Here is an 18,851-nt window from a genome sequence, read left to right as displayed (position 1 = left end):
CACAGGCTCCAGACGCGCAGGCCCAGAGGCCACGGCTCACGGGCCCAGCCGTTCCGCGGCACGCGGGATCCTCCCGGACCGGGGCACGAACCCGTGCCCCCTGCATCAGCAGGTGGACTCTCAACCACTGCGCCACCAGGGAAGCCCCCTCAGTGGGAATTTTATAGCAATAAATGTGTACATTCATATAAAAAGAAAGACCTCAAATAAACAACATATCTTTACACCTCAAAGAACTAGAAAAAGAACAAACTAAGACCCAAGTTAGAAGAGGAAAGTAAATAACAAAGATTAGTGCAGAAATAATGATCTAGAGACCAGAAAAACAACAGAAAGATTGACAAAACTAAATGGTGGGCTTCCCTGGTGGCGCAGTGGTTGGGAGTCCGCCTGCTGATGCAGGGGACGCAGGTTCGTGCCCCAGTCTGGGAAGATCCCACATGCCACGGAGTGGCTGGGCCCATGAGCCATGGCCGTTGAGCCTGCGCGTCCGGAGCCTGTGCTCCGCAAATGGGAGAGACCACAACAGTGAGAGGCCCACATACCGCAAAAAAAACCAAACAAAAAACAAAAAAAAAACCTAAATGGTATTTTTTTAAAAAGATAAACAAAATTGACAAACCTTTAGCCAGAAAACTAAGGATAAAAGAGAGAAGAATCAAATAAATAAAATCAGATGTGAAAGAAAAGACATTAAAACTGGTACACAGAAGGAATAAAGATCATTAGAGACTATTATGTATAATAATTCACCATGAAATTGGATAATCTAGAAGAAATGGATACATTTCTAGAAACATAAAACCCACCAAGACTGCATCATGAAGAAACAGAAAATCTGAACATACCATGACAAGTAAGGAGATTGCCAGTGATCAAAAATCACCCAACCAAAAGAAGTCAGGATCAGATGGTTTCCTTGGTGAATTCTACGAAAACTTTGATGAAGAATTAATACCAATTCCTGTCAAATTCCTTTAAAATTGAAGAGGAGGGAACACTCCCAAACTTATTTCATGAGGCCAGCATTACTCTGATAGCAAAGCAAAATAAGGATATTACAAGAAAAGAAAACCAGAGGCCAATAACCCTGATGGCTATAGAATGAAAAATTCTCAACAAAATACAGTTGCTCCTGGAACAACATGAGCTTGAACTGTGTGGGTCCACTTACAGATGTTTTTGTTTTTTTTTTCCCAAACACATACTACAGTAACACATGACCTGTGGTTGGTTGAAAGTGCAGTTCAGGAACCGCAGACAGGGAGGACCAGCTGTAAAGTTTTATGTAGATTTTTGATTGTGTGGAGAGTAGACACCTCTATTTTATTTTTTATTATTTTAAAAGTTATTTATTTATTTAATTTGGTCATGCCACACAGCTTGCAGGATCTTAGTTCCTCAAGCAGGGACTGAACCCATGTCCTTGGCAGTGAAAGTGCACAGTCTCAACCACTAGACCTCCAGGGAATTTACTTTTTATTTTATGTTTTAGAGAGTAGACACCTCTAAACCCTGACACCTCTAAACCTCACATTGTTCAAAAGTAAACTGTACTGACAAGCTGAATTCAACAGCACATTAAAAAGAATACACACCAGGTAGGAGATTTTTCCCTGGGATAGAAAAATGGTTCAACATGCACTAATTAATAAATGTGACACACTACATCACTAGAATGAAAGATAAAAATTATATGATCACCTCAACAGATACAAAAAAAAAAAAAGCATCTGAAAAAATACTGGGTTCTTTCATGATAAAAAAAAACAAAAAACAAATTGGGTATAGAAGGAATATGCCTCAACCAAATAATGGCCATGTATGATCAGCCCACAGCTAACATCATACTCAACAGTGAAAGACTGAAAGCTTTTCGTCTAAGACCAGGAATGAGACAAATGTGCCTACTCTCACCACTCGTATTTAGTATGTTACGCTTAAATTACTGGAAATTCTAACCAGAACAATCAAGGAAGAAAAAGAAACAAAGGCATCCAAATTGAAACAGAAGAAGTAAAACTGTCTTTGTTTACAGATGCCATAATTTTATATATGGAAAATCCTAAATAACCCACAAAAAAACTGATAGAACTAAAAAACCAATTCTGTAATTTGCAGGATACGAAACAACCTACAGAAATCAGTTGTATTTCTGTACATAAACAACAAAACATCTGAAAAACAAATAAGGAAAGCAATCCCATTCACAATAGTATCAAAAACAATAAAATACTTAGGAATAAATTTAATCAGAGATGAAAGTTCTGTACACTGAAAACCGAGACTTTGAAAGAAATTAATGAAGACATGAATAAATGGAAACACAGCTCATGTTAATGACTCAGGATAATAAATATTGTTAAAATGTCCATACTACCCAAACCCTAGACAGACATTCAATACAATCCCTATCACAATTCTAGTGGCAATTTTCACAGAAATGAGAAAAAATTCTAAAATTTGTATGGAACTACAAAGACTCCTAATAGCGTAAGCAATCCTGAGAAAGAATAACAAAGCTGAAGTCATGATATTTCAGAGATCAAGCTGTATTACAAAGCTACAGTAACCAAAACTGTATGGTACTGGCAAAAAAACAGACACACAGACCAACAGAAGAGAATCGAGAGCCCAGAAATAAACCCTTGCCTATATGGTCAATAGTATTTGACAAGAAAGCCAAGAATACTTAATGGGGAAAGGATAATTTCTTCAATAAATGGTATTGGGAAATTGGATAATCAATGCAGAAAAATGAAATAGACTTTGTCTTACACCACTCACAAAATTGAACTTGAGCAGATTAAACAGAAGACTTGAAACTGTAAAATTCCCAGAAGAAGACAGGGGAAATGGTCCTCGATATTGGTCTTTGAGAACAATTTTTTGGGTATGACATCAAAAAGCACAAGCAACAAAAGCCAAAATAAATAAGTGAATTATATCAAACTAAAAAGTTTCTGCACAGCAAAAGAAATAATCAACAAAATGAGATGGCAATCTACAGAATGGGAGACAGTATTTTGAAATCATATATCTGATCAGGGTTAATATCTAAAATATATGTGAAACTCATATAACTCAATAGCAAAAATACAGACCAAGGGGAAAAAAAACCAGTCTGATTAAAATATGGGTAGAGGAGGGCTTCCCTGCTGGTGCAGTGGTTGAGAGTCTGCCTGCCGATGCAGGGGACGCGGGTCCGTGCCCCGGTCCGGGAGGATCCGACATCCCGCGGAGCGGCTGGGCCCGTGAGCCATGGCCGCCGAGCCTGCGCGTCTGGAGCCTGTGCTCCACAACAGGAGATACCACGGCAGTGAGAGGCCCGCGTACCGCAAAAAATAAAAAAATTTAAAAAATAAAATATGGGTAGAGGAGCTGAATGGTCATTTTTCCAAAGAAGATATACAAATGGCCGACAGGTACATGAAACGATGCTCAACATCACTAATCACCAGGGAAATGCAAATTAAAACCATGATGAGATACCACCGCACATCTTTTAGAATGGCTATCATCAAAAAGACAAGAGATGGGCTTCCCTGGTGGCATAGTGGTTGAGAGTCCGCCTGCCGATGCAGGGGACACGGGTTCGTGCCCCGGTCCGGGAAGATACCACGTGGCACGGAGCGGCTGGGCCCGTAAGCCATGGCCACTGAGCCTGCGCATCCGGAGCCTGTGCTCTGCAACGGGAGAGGCCACAACAGTGAGAGGCCCGTGTACCGCAAAAAAAAAAAAAAAGACAAGAGATAACAAATGTTGGCAGGGATGTGGTAAAAAAGGAACCCCCATGCACTGTTGGTGGGAATATAATTGGTAGAGCCACTGTGGGAAACAGTATGAATATTCCCCAAGAAATTAAAAATAGAACTACCATATGATCCAGCAATTACATTTCTGGGTATATATTCAAAGGAAATAAAATCAGGATCTCCAAGAGATATCTGCACTCCCATGTTTACTGCAGCATTATTCACAAGAGCTAACATAAAGAAAAAACCTAAATGTCCATATAGGGATGGATGAATAAAGAAAATGCGGTATATACACACATACACACAATGGGCTACTACTCCGTCATGAGAAAGAAGGAAATCCTGCCATTTGCAACAACATGGATGGAACTTGGAGGCATTATGCTAAGTGAAATAAGTCAGAGAAAGACAATTACTATATGATATCACTTATATGTGGAAGCTTCCAAAGCTGAACTCAAAGGAACAGAGAGTAGAATGGAGTTTCCAGGGGCTAGGGAGGAAGTAATTAGGACATGGCAGTCAAATGGTGCAAACTTTCAGTTATAATATAAGAAAGTTTGGGGAACCTAAGGTACAGCAAGACGACTACAGCTGACAATACTGTATTAGATACTTGAAAGTTGCTGAGACAGTAAGATGGTGTCTTCACCACAAAAAAGGAATGGTAATTGTGTGAGGTGACAGGCTCTGACTAACCCTACCACGGTAATTGTTTTGAAATACATATAAATGTATCAAATCATCACGTTGTACACCTTAAACTTCAATAATGTTATATGCCAATTATATTTCCAGAAAGCCGGGGAAAAATATACTGGGATCCCAATAGATAAATGATGCAAACTGTAAGGAACGGCACCAAGAAACGGGGGAGAGCTTAAACAAGCTTTATTTGGGAACGCTCCCGGGCGAGGTTCACTGCTCCGAGAGAAAGGGGCCAGAGAAGTCGCGCCCGGGCGAGGGTTTGGGCAGAATTTATAAGGGAAAAAGGGAAAGGGGTGTGGCGAATCCGGGAGGGCACAGGGTATTCCTTATTTGGTGGTCTTTTTGGGTATCCTGGGGGACCGTTAGTCCCGCCCCTCGAAAGGCGGGAGGGCTGGGCCCGGTGGAAAGTCCCCAGGTCAGTTCCTGGAACTGGGCGTTCCGGAAAGTCTCCAGGTCACTTTCAAGCTGTGGGTCTGATTGCGTTCCCCTGCCTCGGGCCAGTTGGCCTTACACAAACCTTAAAGCAGGATGCGCTCTGTGAGTCTACTGTATGCCATACTAATTTCTACTTCCTATCTTAATTACTCGCTGGTAACTGTTGAACAAAGCACCCATAAGAACACACTGACAACACAATTTACATTAGTTAATCAAAAGTGTGTAGAGTAGAATTTGTACTAAGTGCATCACTGTATATCAGCTTTTCAGAAAATAACCCTCATGATCCTTATATGGAGTGAAGGAGTAACTACATTTTTACTAAAAAATTTTGACCAGAACCTATAATTTCTGTGGCCTCTAGGATTAAGACATTGAAAACAACATATTTCTATATAATCAGTCACCATACATCAAACTTTCTGTAGTTTTAATTCTGACAATTTCATCTTTCCCAAGGGAATTTATCTTCTTTCATAAAAAATATGCTGGGTATGCCCTTGTGATGTTGATTTTTTTAAACTTTCAAAGTTAATTCCAAAGGATCACTAATACCTTAGGAAAATTAACCTTTTTTATAGGTCGACATTTTTAATAGGCATCATTTATTTTTAAGCTCTTCTAAATATATACCTTGAATTTTTCTCTTGAGACCTTCATCATTATTATGATGACTTCACTTTTAATGTTTCCCCTTGTATGTAAACGCCTACGTTGTAACCTATATGCTAGTTTCTCAAGGGGTCATCCTACTACTATGGCTTGTAGAGTGTGAGGACATCCCAGTCACATCTACCTAAAAAGGAGCTTGCTTGATAAATAATACCACCCCTAAAGTATTAATGCAATGGAATAATGCCATCTAATAATTACTGGCAATATGTTTTAAGTGCTTGCTATTTATGACGCCCAGCCAAAAGAGTAACAAGAAATGTGAAGAACTGGGAAAAGGCAAATTTGGAGCTACACAAGGTCACAGTATTTCAGTCAGTTAATGCAGTATTCTTTAGGATGGCTACTATTACTGCCAGAGATCTTGATCATCTAGCTGTCCTTCAGTTTGCCTGGGGAGCGCTAATGCAATTGATGTGGGGCTTTGTAGAATTTCCTATCATCTCTTGAAAGATTTAACAGCAGGGATCCATTTGCCAAATAAAAGGTAAACAGATCCCTCTGTGCAGGTCTCAAAAGGGCTATATTTACAAGAGTGGAGTTGTTCAAAATACAAAATAATTTAGAGTTGAGCTCCAGTAAATACATATTTTCCAAGGAAACTTTTATTAATTTAATGTTTCTTGGACTGGAGTGTCCTTCTATTTTTCAGACCTATCCATTTGACTAATTCCAGTGCCTACCTCCTTGCCTCTGTTCTGATGAGCACTGCATTTTTCTCTGTGGGTGCCTATACTTGCCTGTTCCAGTGGAGTGGAACACTCTGGCAAAGGCAACCCAAAAGGCAGCATCTTTTTAGACGGTGACCACCCCACCTTTTAGTTAGATCACTGAAATGACATTGGGAAATAACTCTTCCTCACTGTGCACAGGCTTAGCGGGACTCAAAATCAAGGTGTCCTACTTTCCCACAAGCAAAACATAGGTAGGCCCCATAAGCACTTAAACTTAGGTTTTATATAGTTCCCTCCTGTTCTATAAGCTAACTAATATTCTTCCAATATTTTACCTCTTTTGCTGACATTTATCAAAACCTATGAGATTCAAAACCCGGAGTCTTTCCCAATGAACATTTTTGTAAACCCTGGGAAAAGAAAGGTTCACTTGAAGGCTAAATGCAGTGTCATTAAACAGGGAGAATAAATCAAACTTTCTGGCCTGTAAAGTTTAGTGGTATAATGATAACTATTACAAAAGCATGGTTACTTTCTGAAGTAAGCTACCCCAGAACAATGATTCTCTTCGCCTCTACTCAACTGACCAAGAAATTCTATTGTTCAAAAGAATTTTCTGTATCTGAGCCTCTACTCCAATCTTAAAAGATGACCTATGTTCCTTTTCACTAAACCTTTAACTTCAATGCCAGAATCCCAAGTCCTTTTTCTCCTTAGCACATGCAACATATGGTAACCAGACCCAAGTCAATGAATAAAGGAGGGGTTCATTTTATCTTCAGATCTTTTCGCATGCCTCCACATTGCTCGGGTGCAGTGAAGGTAAGTGGAAGAGATGAGGAGGAACTGCTAAGATATGCTTTTTCACTGTCTATGCCTCCATGCAGCAAAAACACTCATTTATCATCCACGTTAGTCCAACCTCAACAATGACGTTCTACTGCCTAGAGGAGGCCCATCTTTGCCATCAGGGTGACATGGATCTGGGGATTCTCTAAATCAAGGGAGACTATTTTTCTCAATAAATATATGATGACTTTGCAAGCCAAAGCAGCAGGATGCTAGCTCCCAGTCAGCTACTGTAGGAGTTAGGGCCAGAACCACAAGTTCTCAGCCCAAAAGCCAAAGCATATTCTGCAGTACTTCGTACGCTGGGTCGAAGAGCACTTTCCATCTAGTAATTTCAGTCAAAATTTTTTCAAAGTGCTGCTATTTCTCTTATACCATTTAAAAATTTAAATACCATTAAACAACTTTATTTGGGTTTTTTAACATGACTCTTCTCCTAAAATGTCATTCACCACCCTATTTAGGGCAGCTGCGTCTGCTAACTTCTACTTACCTTTGCCGCTTAGCTAAGCATCTACCTTCTTCCAGAGTTCTCCTTTGCAGCATGCCCCAATAAGGCTGTGTTCGCTGCTCTACTTACGTATTTCTAGTCTTAGAAAGCAGATCTTTTTTTTTGTCTTTTGGTTGTTACTACTATAATTATTACTTATTTTTATCCTGGAAGAGTATCTTACCCAAAGAAAGTACTCAGATATTCAATGTATGAGTGTAGGCATATCACCAGATTTCTTTTCCTATTTTTCTTCTATAATGTCAGTTTATGATAACTGATAACGTTATCTCCACGATAACTTTAGAAAACCAAAATTGGAAAATCTTCCAACAGTTTTACTGTACCATCTACAAACTTGGAGTCATCACCTCTTATGTTACTAGCAGAGTATTTTTAAATTCAGTGTGCATTTACTGAGCCTAGTCTTTGTTGGACATTATCCTCGAGTATGGAAAATCAGATACAACATAATTCCTGCCCTCAATAAACTTACATTCTAAAATAAATGAGTCATGGATATGAAATATACAGTGTGGGGAATATAGTCAATAACTATGTAATATTGCTGTATGGTGACATACTCTATGTAACTAGACTTATCATGGTGAACATTTTGAAATGTATAGAAATACTGAATCACTACATTGTGTGACAGGAACTGACATAGTGTTGTAGGTCAATTATACTTCAAAAACAAACAAACAAACTCATAGAAAAACAGGTCAAACTTTTGGTTACCAGAGGCAAGGGGTGGAGGGAGGGAGAACTGAATGAAGTCACACACAAGGTACACACTTTCAGTGATAAAATACATAACTGCTGTATGTTATATATGAGAGTTGATAAGAGAGTAGATCCTAAGCGTTTTCATCACAACAATTTTTTTTCTATTTCTTTAATTCTGTATCCATATGAGATGATGGATGGTCACTAAACTGACTGTGATAATCATTTCATGATGCTCGTAAGCCAAATCTTGATGCTGTACACCTGAAACTTACATAGTGCTGTATGTCAATTATACCTCAATTAAAAAGGAAGAAAAAAATAAAAATAAGCTCACATTCACATGGGAGACGATGAGATAGATTACAATGACCACAATAACATGCAACAAATTCCGTGACAGTTATGCACAAGGTGTTATGGAACTCAGAGAAGCAACACTCTTCAATTACATTAATGAAGGTAAAAGCCAAACGTCTGAAGTAAACTCTCTCTAGATGAAGTAGAAAAACATTTCTTTAAATTATTTTGGATAATCTGCAGAATCACCGGGGAGACCAGGGAACCAAAGTTACAAAATGAGTTGAAACAAAGGATGACTGGGCTGTCAGAACCAAAGCTAAAACAGTACCACAGAACCAAGTTAGCTGGGGCACTGCTGCTGCTACTCTTGGAAATGGGAAGCTGGAGATTATACTACTGCTGCCATTTCATGCTAGATAACACATCTACCCCTGGAGCATGGATATTACTGCTGCTGCTGTCAACAAGATGGGTTTTCCATTGCCCCAGCTTCTTTGTGTCCCTAGCTCTTGATCCATCTATGGTGGGTATGTCTGGGTGTGTCTGATTAGCTGAGACTGGGTGACATGGCTGTGCCCTAGCTTTGAAGGAGGCTGGGGACATGAATATCTGGCCTCTTAGGAGTGATATGCAGCCTCATTCTCTCATCAAGACTTGATCGATTGGTCATTCTCCACGAATTTATTCATGGAGAGGGACTTTAAGGTGCTGTGCTATTTAAAAAGACGAATGTACACACTGTGATCCAAAACAGGACCATGAAGGAAGACTAAGGCAGGGCTAACCTTTTACTCCCAAGGAGTTATGTTTTGGAAAAATAGACTGTAGTTAGCTGGTAATCCACACAGAAAGCCAAGCGTTAGCAAAGGCACAGAATATCCTGAAACCCACAGAAGTGTGACTGTGGTGGGGCAAGGAGTGTGTGTATGGGGACTTGAGGTGGGAATTAAAGATGGCAGGCCTAGTGTGGAGTGAGATGGGTGATTAAATCAGACACCAGGTCAGAAGGGACCTATATTCCATGCTAGACACGTTTTACTCAATCCTCTGGGGTAAGGGAAGCCAGGAACAGATAAAAGAACGGCTATATTTGTATTTTAGTAAGTTGATCATTTTAGTAAAATGAATGCTATACTGGAGGAGCTAATCTGGAGGCATGAGTAACTGTAGCTGTGAATCACGGTGAATAAAATGGAGCCCAGAACTAAAGTAACTGTACAGATAATGGGGATGAGGGGACATTCTCAAGATGTGCTAAAAGATCCAGTATGGGTTAAAATCTAAAATGTGGTGCTAACCACTGAGGGTCCAGAAATTAAGATAAAATAATAAAGCTTCTTCTTGAGGAACTTACAGTTTCGTTTTAAGCACAACTGAAAATAGATGATATTATGAGAATGCTTGTGATTTTGTATTTTGAAATTAAGTCCTTATTCAACACCTGTATTTAAGCTGGGACTGCTGAACGGTTCATTAAGGAAATACTCCAACCAGACATTAAAAGGTCTTAGAATTTTCTATATTCACCATGATATAGACAAAGGCAAAAAAAACAAAACAAAACTGGAAAATCCTCAAATTTAACATAGATACGTAGATGGGGGTATTGGGAATTATAGCCTTGTTGCATCACACTGCTGTAAATTTTGTGTGGGGACAGTAACAGGGAAGAATAAAGCAGATTTAGGGCAGGGGTAACTGTGACATACCAGAGCAAACAGATCTAGGATACAATTTTTGTGACCCACGAGTCACAGAATTATATATCCTCAAAACTATGTATCATACGTCCTCCCTCTACATGCCTTTTTCTCCCTAAAAGGCAAAGGGAAAAAATACAACTGTTCCTTCCTTTTCTCTTTCCTTTAACAAATATTTGCTGAATGCCTTGTAAAGGCCAAAAGTTAGGCTAGATGATAGGGTCCCAAGGCAAAGTCCTTGACCTCGCAGAGGTTACAGTCAGGTGGAGAAGGCTGACAACAACCCAACGAAAGAGAGCACTGCATCTGTGAAGCAAGGAGGAACAAAGAATCCTCTAATCAGAACAGAATCCTATAATGAACAAATCCAACTAGTTCCTAATGTCTAGAAAAAATGGAGGACTGAATAATAGTCACTAATAGTCAAATCTGCACCTAGTTATGCTAGGTAAGAATATTCTAGGTCAAGATAAAGTATTAAATAAAAAGAAGTTCTAGAGTTTACCTGACTAATAATGAGACTCACTGAAATCACTGTATTAAGTGATTGGCATGAAATACCAGAAGATAGCTCAAACATTTTTTCTGGTTTTGAACAGTGGATATGTCTCACAACACCATGGCAGTAACAAATCATGACTATTTCTGTCATATTGTGAAGCAGTGGTCATGGGATTCTCCTGAAAATTGTCTGGCAGACTAGAAGAGTTGTATGTGATGTCCTTACTCTTGTAAACCTTGACTCAAATTTAGTTCAAATGATCTGGACTATATTAGTGAATTATGATATCATAAGCATTTCCTTTGCCCCTTACTTAGAAAAAGGAGTCTTTATGTCTAGTTTACGCTATTTGGTTTATTATGTTGACGTGAATTTTAAAGCACATTGGGAGTGAATAGTCTCTCATTCTCTGTGATACTAATCAATAAATTGCTTTTGTCGATACTGCATGTGCATCCATTCAAATATACAGGGCGATTTATGCAAATATAACTGTTCTACAAATATCTCATCATCTGAGAAAATCATGTTACAGTCCTTTCTGAAAGTTCAACAAGGAGCAGCAGCCATGCATATTTAAATATCTCATGACTATACATGAGACGAAAATTATTGAGGTTTTCTGACAGCTTAGAGAAACTGTGTGTAAGCCTTCATGTCCCAGACAAATTAGATGGCCCTCTGCTGAAGGATGGATTCTTTTTCTGACATCCTTGTCTTGATTTGTTCTATCAGAGTCTGACAAAGGAGCGTGCACCCCATGTTCTATGTGTGGTGGAGATCTTTGAGGCTCCAGTTTTACAAGCAGCCTTTGGTTGAGGACTTAAGTCTAAACTTTGGAACTAAAGCATTTTGACACAGTGAAACTCTTACAGATGTTTATAAAGAAGAAGAACCACAATCTTCAAAATCAAACTGTTTAGAAAGAATGGAAGTAACTCCTTGGAACCTTCCAGCAGAACAAAGAAACAACATCGAGCTTATGCTCGTGCTCTCCCCCCACCCTCACACACACACACACCACATACATAGGACAACTTGAATAGCTCACTTCCTTTTCTTGTTATGCTTCTTATATGATGGAAGCATATTAGTAAGAAGAGCAACCATAACTCAAAAAGACACATGCACCCCAATGTTCATCTCAACACTATTTACAACAGCCAGGTAATGGAAGCAACCTAAATGCCCATCGACAGACGAATGGATAAAGAAGATGTGGTACATATATACAATGGAATATTACTCAGCCATAAAAAGGAACGAAACTGGGTCATTTGTAGGGATGTGGATGGACCTAGAGACTGTCCTACAGAGTGAAGTAAGTCAGAAAGAGAAAAACAAATATCGTATGTTAACACGTATATGTGGAATCTAGAAAAATGGTACAGATAAACCAGTTTGCAAGGCAGAAATAGAGACACAGATGTAGAGAACATATGGACACCAAGGGGGGAAAGCAGGGGCGGGGGGTGGTGGTGGGATGAATTGGGAGATTGGGATTGACATATATACACTAATATGTATAAAATAGATAATGAGAACCTGCTGCATAAAAAAATTAAATTAAACGTAAAAAGGAATAAACATACATCCCCAAAACAAAAAACCCAAAAATAGATAAATAAATATCATTCAAATTAAGAAAAAGAATAGCAACTCAGCTATTCTATATAATTATATATATATGTATATTTATATATATATAATTTTATATATATATAAAAATAACCTTTGAGTTATAACTAAAGGCAAATGTTATCTATCACTAGTTATTTTCAAACTTTTGAAACTCAAGCAAAAATGCTACTGATTTATAGGAAACTAGTGAGGAAAACTAAGAATTAGGTGTCACTGGGTGTTGTGTTCCCCATACATGATCTTATTTATTTTACCAACCTGATCATCATTAATCTCACTCTCTATATTAGGAATCTGAGAACTTGGAAAGTTCAATCATGTGTCAAAAGTTGTACAGCACAAAAGCAATGGAGCCCATTATTCAAATCCAGGTCTTTCTGATACCTCAGTGCTTGCTTATGTATATGCCACACTGCCTCTCCCACAGATACACCTTGGCTTGTATCTTTCTTGAGGGTAAGGTTCTAGAAGCAGCAGGCAAAGGAAAAAAGTAAACCTTGAAAATTCCCTAAAATTCCCTAAGTATGCATACTTCCCCGAAATTCCAAAAGGGCAAATTTTAAAAATCTTTTTTCTTTGTATTCTGAATTAGAATATATTGCTGTTTCTTTGACTGAAAATCAGAGGAAGTAGTTGGATTCTTCTTAGAGGTCGTGGAATATGAATATGTATCTCTACACACTGGAATCACCTTTGGGTTAGCAAGATGCTCACAATATGAGAGGCCCATAGAAGTGACACCCACTGGAGAAATGATGGAATCATGTTTCCCATCTCAGGTTTTTTTTGAAGTAATACACACACTGAGTGAGTAAACTTACCATACTCTATTTCAATTATAATTCTCCCTCCTCTTTATTTCCTCTTTTTTGAAGGGATGGGTAGGGAGTTGAATGCAGGGGTGTTTGTTAAGCACACAAGTGAATTCACTTAAATTAATTGCACATATGCTACGGTGCCAGAGAAATTTAATATGAATACACATCAACTATCATGATACTTAAGGTGAAGAAGAACCGATTGCAAGACATTAGCTGAACCCTCAATGTTTTCTGGCATTTCAGCAGCTGGCTGTTTAGTTATACTCATCCCCAAATTCAAACGCTTTCAGATTGAAGGATTTCATCCAAAATGGCTGCCAATAATACAATTTTATTTTTGAGTTGGGTCATTTCAATAAATTGATATGATTAGCTAAAATTATGAGCTGGGGAGCTCAGACCATATTACCCAAACTCTTCCTTTTTGAAGAGTCATACAGCAGACTCATATCTTAAGTTTTCACTAAGTGACACCAGGAATAAACAACTTTACGAAACTCACCACTGACCTGTCTATAGAGTACAGTCTTTTATAAAGGCCAACATTTGCCTTGATCCTGTCCTTATTGAACAGTCAACATGGTTTTGACCTTCTGAACACTATACATTTTGTAACAAAATGGGTAGGGTCCTTTGCTCTGTCCAGTACAACGTGCAGTATTAAACTTGAGATCCACTTGCAGCAATTATGTAGAACAAAAAGCTATCTGAACTTTATTTCTGAGCTTTATCTTACTATTTTACCCATATCTTCTCTTCCTATTGGCTATTACGCCCATATTTTAGATATGTCTTTAAGCGGGCCTCTCACATTATTCTGGTCAAAGCAGGAGTCAAAGAAAAAAAGAAAGAAACAAACACATAGCTATCAAAAGTGGTTAGGCTTTTCTTTAAAGATTCATGAATTCAGTTGTTAACGAGTCTTAAAAATCACAGCACGCAAGACACAAGGCCAGAGTTAAGATTTCTTCCCTTATCAGAAAGTTTTTCGCTGAATTATAGCAGAAATGTTTCCCTTAGAAACAAAGCAGCTGGGACTACAGTAGTGACTCAGGCGACACCACCTCTCTTAGAGTCTACGGGACAAGACAGAAATCAACAGCAGCAGCAAATTATGCTAATGTGTGATAACTACTGTGGGAGGAGCCACTAGAAACACAAGACCAAGCAGACAGAATCCAGGAAGTTTTGTGTGCATGTTTGCTTGAACCTAGAAATGGCGTTTAGGATGAGCCCTGTAAATGACTAGGAGCTCGGCAGTCAAAGGTGTTAACAGTGACAGTATTTCAGCCAGAAGGAAGAGTACAAGACTGACCCAGCCCTCCAATGAAATTTTCAAATTAGAGATCATGATAAGGTGCCGAGTTAAAAGCACAAGATTCATAAACAAGTCGGGGCTTCCTTATTTCAGTAGCCATGTAAAGACACACCATCTATATGCGGGAGCATTACATGCCTGAGGATGTCTGTAGTCTGAAAGCAAAATACTCAAAGCCATGTCTTCAGGATTTATGACATCTTTCCTCGTGAAAAGAACCTCTGTTTCTATTGCCTTGCTTGTTTGTTTCCTTTATGGTTAGTTAACTATTCTGGGCAATGACAAGTTGGATAATATTCTTACCATCAAAACTGAGGACCAGACTTTAGTCTAAGAGCTTTATAGGAATACCCAAGCATGCATTTAAAAAATATATATATGTTTACTAGATCCAATATTTCCATATGGGGAAGCCTGTGTATTTATTGTCATGATTCCTAAGTTTGAAGAGTTTGTCTCGTTTTTTCAAAATCTGCCCGATGGAAGCCAGCTGGCCAAACATTCGAACCCATTACCTCCATTTTGAGCTTATTAAACATACATAAAAGAATCTTCTGCAAATGCTACCTAACAGAACTGTCTTTCTCAAAAGAATCTAAAGTTTCAAAGACTATCTAAGTACATTCTACTTCCTGGATAATTTACTTAATTTTGTTTTGGCCAAGTCACTCAGAGCCCTCAGTGTCATTCCCCTTCAAAGCAAAGTGTCCCTGTGGTTGGGTTCTCATAATTTAAACAATTCTCTCCATTTTGGAGACCGGCGGAGAGAAATGACACATGAAGAGGCACATTTAGCCACACTTGCTCATGTTTCCATATACAGCCTGCAATCCACACTATTATCTATTACACAGAAGTCAGATATCAATTTTAATACCTATTTTTTCCTCTCCATTTCTTCCACTAATACTTAAAGGGATTTCAGTTTCATAGTTGTGAAAGTATTCTCTTCCAAAACAACAAAGCATTTTACATGAAGACTTTGCAAATTTACTTCACAGGCAAGGGGGAACTTGAGCGTAGGGATAGTGCGATTACCAATAGTGTTTGTTTAATGAAGACTGAAAGAGCTCTACAAGCCACAGACATTCAAAGAGGGTCATCTTGATCATTGCAATCTCTTCCTACCTGCCTCTTTGGAAATCTGCGTGAAGGATTCCACACCTTTCTCTCCATAACTTCCTTCCGATGCGAGAGTAGACACATAATTCCAACCCAGAGCCTTTACGATGTCTACCATGGCCTGGGCTTGGAAGGAATCGGGCGGGACCACACGAGAGAAGAAGTCATAGCGACGGTCATCACTTAACTCGGGTGCCGTTGATGCATAACTAATCTGGGGGATCTGAAAAGATAAGAAATCACCACATGAGGGCACACCATCAGGATGTGAGAGATTCACGTATACTTATGACAATTTACTTAAAATACAGGGCTTGAGCTCCAAAGGGGAAGCGTGTTTTGCCACATATAGCATGGAAGTGTAGACCACCTAAATGCAACCAACCACCTCTTAACAGCACAAGAAGCATCTACTTTTATGCTTTGGCCTTTTATTCTCCTCTTGGAGAAAGGAATGGGAATGGAATGGCAATTACACAGAGCATGATGGTTGGGAGGAAAAATAATTTGAACCATTCTGGCTAACATTGTGAATCATGCTTTACTTCTTATACATTAATAGAAACAAAAGACACAACAGCCTAACTGGAGTGTGTATAGAGATTGGTTTAGTTGACACATCTCATGAATACTGGTAGACGTCATTAGTCACCTAACATCGATTGAGTGCTGATCACCTATGAGGAAATATCTAAGTAAGCTGCGTGCATTACTTAATTTATTCTTCACAAGAACATTATGAAGTATTGATAGCTCACTAATACCCTTAGACCCAGGTAAGGGGGTTCCCTGCCCCAACACCATCATTTCAGCTCTTCTGGCACTTTGGAGGGCCTTTCTCAAAATTTTTTAAGTTTCATTTGGATGCTGAGAGAGAGATGACAGTCCTGATTGAGTGGAGCCACGTGGACCTCTGATTCCCATTTTTTCGCCTTTAGAGAATTCTCTGACCCTCTACTGCACGTGGGATTAACCAGATGTCTCAAGGAGTTCTAGAACTTGTGCCTAAACGAATCATCCTAGAGCAGGACCCTGGTTCCAGGAGGACAATTTAATGAGCAGATTATTCCTCTTGACGGGCACAGTATTTATTTCTCAGGATCATTTCAGATTACACTACCTGAGTAGTCCTGACATGCTGATTTTAGTTAAAAAAAAAATTATGCATTTAGAAAGAAACCTTGAAAAGAAAATATTTACCCAGGATCCCAAATACTCTAGGAGAAGACCTGAAGCAGCCATAGATGAGAAGCATGGCTTAGGGTCTAACGTCAGGATCCCTAAGCTAGTTACTTTGACAAGAATGCTCCCCAGTTGCTTCCCTTACCACAAGCATGCAGAAGACTATGAGAGGTATGATTTATCTACCTGTAAGAATGATCAACTCCTACAAAATTCTGGTTGTAAACTCTCCCAGGACTTACCCTTGTTTTAGCATAAAGATGTCTCATATATCTAAAAGCCAGTTTTGATCTTTGCTCAGACAAAGCCCAACAGTGCAACTCTTTGCCCCAAAGATGTCAAAGCTACACTCAATTCTTTGAGCCCTGATAATTCTACTCAATATTAACCTGCTTTTCTCTTTTCAGGGCAGTTTGCCTCAAGTTTACCCATTTGACATTGTTTAAATCTGGTTACCACCTCTGTAAAGCTCATTTCTCCACCAGCCTTTCTATGTGAACATTACAGTCGAGTCTTGCCCTGACGGTAGACGACCCACCATTTTCCACGCAGCCCATCCCTGATGCAGTTCTGCTCTATGACCACCAGGGGCAGGCTCTCCGTTCCTGACTCGAAATCCAAAGCCACCGTGAGAAAGCCTCCAAGTCTCCTGACGGTCTGCACCTGAGTAACTCCTCAATTATAGGGGTAGTGAAGTGCAGTAGAAATAAAACGGGATTTGGTATTGAGAAGATCAGGAATCGAAGCCTCATGTTTCTGTTCACTAAGTGTTTACTGTGGTGAATATTTCACCTCACTGAGTTGGTTACATTATTAATTAGTTTGTTTAGATTAATTAGATTGTTTAGAGGGGCAGGAATAACAAATGTGCATTGCTTAGCATGATGCCTGGGACAGTGTGGGTACTTAATACATGGGGTAATGACAATCAGAAGAGAGAAAAGCGTGTGTTTTCTTACTAAGTTTATGCATTCTCCACATTTGACTTCCCAAGTTCTCTGTGACACATTAGCAAAAACATTTCCCTCACTGTCCTAAGAAAATGTTTACATATTCCTATAATTATTGCTTTAGAAATAGTATGTACTATTTATTTAACTCTTTACCATGTGGCAAGAATATTCTAAAAGTTTGGGGTTTATTTTTAATGTTTTAAATTGTATTTATTTTTATTTAAGTATAGCTGATTTACAATATCGTCTTAGTTTCAGGTGTTCAGCACAGCGATTCAGTTATATATATATATATATATATATATATATATATATATATATGAAACTTTTCAGATTCCTTTCCCTTATAGGTTATTACAAAATATTGAGTATATTTCCCTGTGCTATATAGTAGTTCTTTGTTGGTTATCATTATCACTAAAAGTTTTATATGCATTACCTTATCTAACCAACAGTAAAAAGTCTTCACTATACTTTATTATACTATACTATTATTAAGTCATTTTACAAAAGAAGAAATTGAGACTTGAAAGTAGACTATGACCTTGCCTTAGGTCACAAAGTTGTAAGACAGAGCAATACTCAAACCTGACACAGCCTAATGCAAACTTCTAAACTCTTAACTATGATACTTTGCTGAATTGTTGCTAAAACATTTGAACAATAAGCATAAAATAACGAAGGGTATTAGATTACTGTAGTCTAGGCCAAGTTCTGTCCACAGTACTGACTACAGAGCCACTGAAAGCAATTTTACAGGTCATCCTTAGACTGTCATTAAAACATTTTATATAAATGTCTTATTAAAATTTATACAAATGTGTGAAAAGATTGAGTTTCCTATGTTTCATTTATAGTTCAAGGGTTATAAATTTTAGGTGAAAAATATCAACTGAATAAAGGCTTTGGACGAAAATTAAAGGGAAGGAGGGAGGGAGGGACGGAGGGAGGGAGAGAAATACCTTTTCTTACAAGAAATAAAAAAGGAAGA

General features: G+C 38.6%; 1 protein-coding gene across 1 annotated transcript in view; it reads right to left on the bottom strand.

The window, feature by feature from the left end:
* The window catches only part of GRM7 (glutamate metabotropic receptor 7), a 526,714-nt gene extending 509,250 nt beyond the window's left edge, over positions 1 to 17,464 (bottom strand). Inside the window, exons 1-2 of the mRNA XM_029243336.1 lie at positions 17,446 to 17,464; positions 15,732 to 16,010 (exon numbers count right to left, since the gene is read on the bottom strand). Of these exons, the coding sequence (XP_029099169.1) occupies positions 15,732 to 16,010; positions 17,446 to 17,464 (298 nt within the window). The remainder of the gene's footprint in view (positions 1 to 15,731; positions 16,011 to 17,445) is intronic.
* Positions 17,465 to 18,851: the final 1,387 nt, after the last annotated feature.

The sequence above is a fragment of the Monodon monoceros genome, unplaced genomic scaffold, assembly GCF_005190385.1.
Source record: "Monodon monoceros isolate NGI ecotype Baffin Bay Population unplaced genomic scaffold, NGI_Narwhal_1 Super_Scaffold_3, whole genome shotgun sequence".
Taxonomy (NCBI): domain Eukaryota; kingdom Metazoa; phylum Chordata; class Mammalia; order Artiodactyla; family Monodontidae; genus Monodon; species Monodon monoceros.
This window is presented reverse-complemented; position numbering and strand designations above follow the sequence as displayed.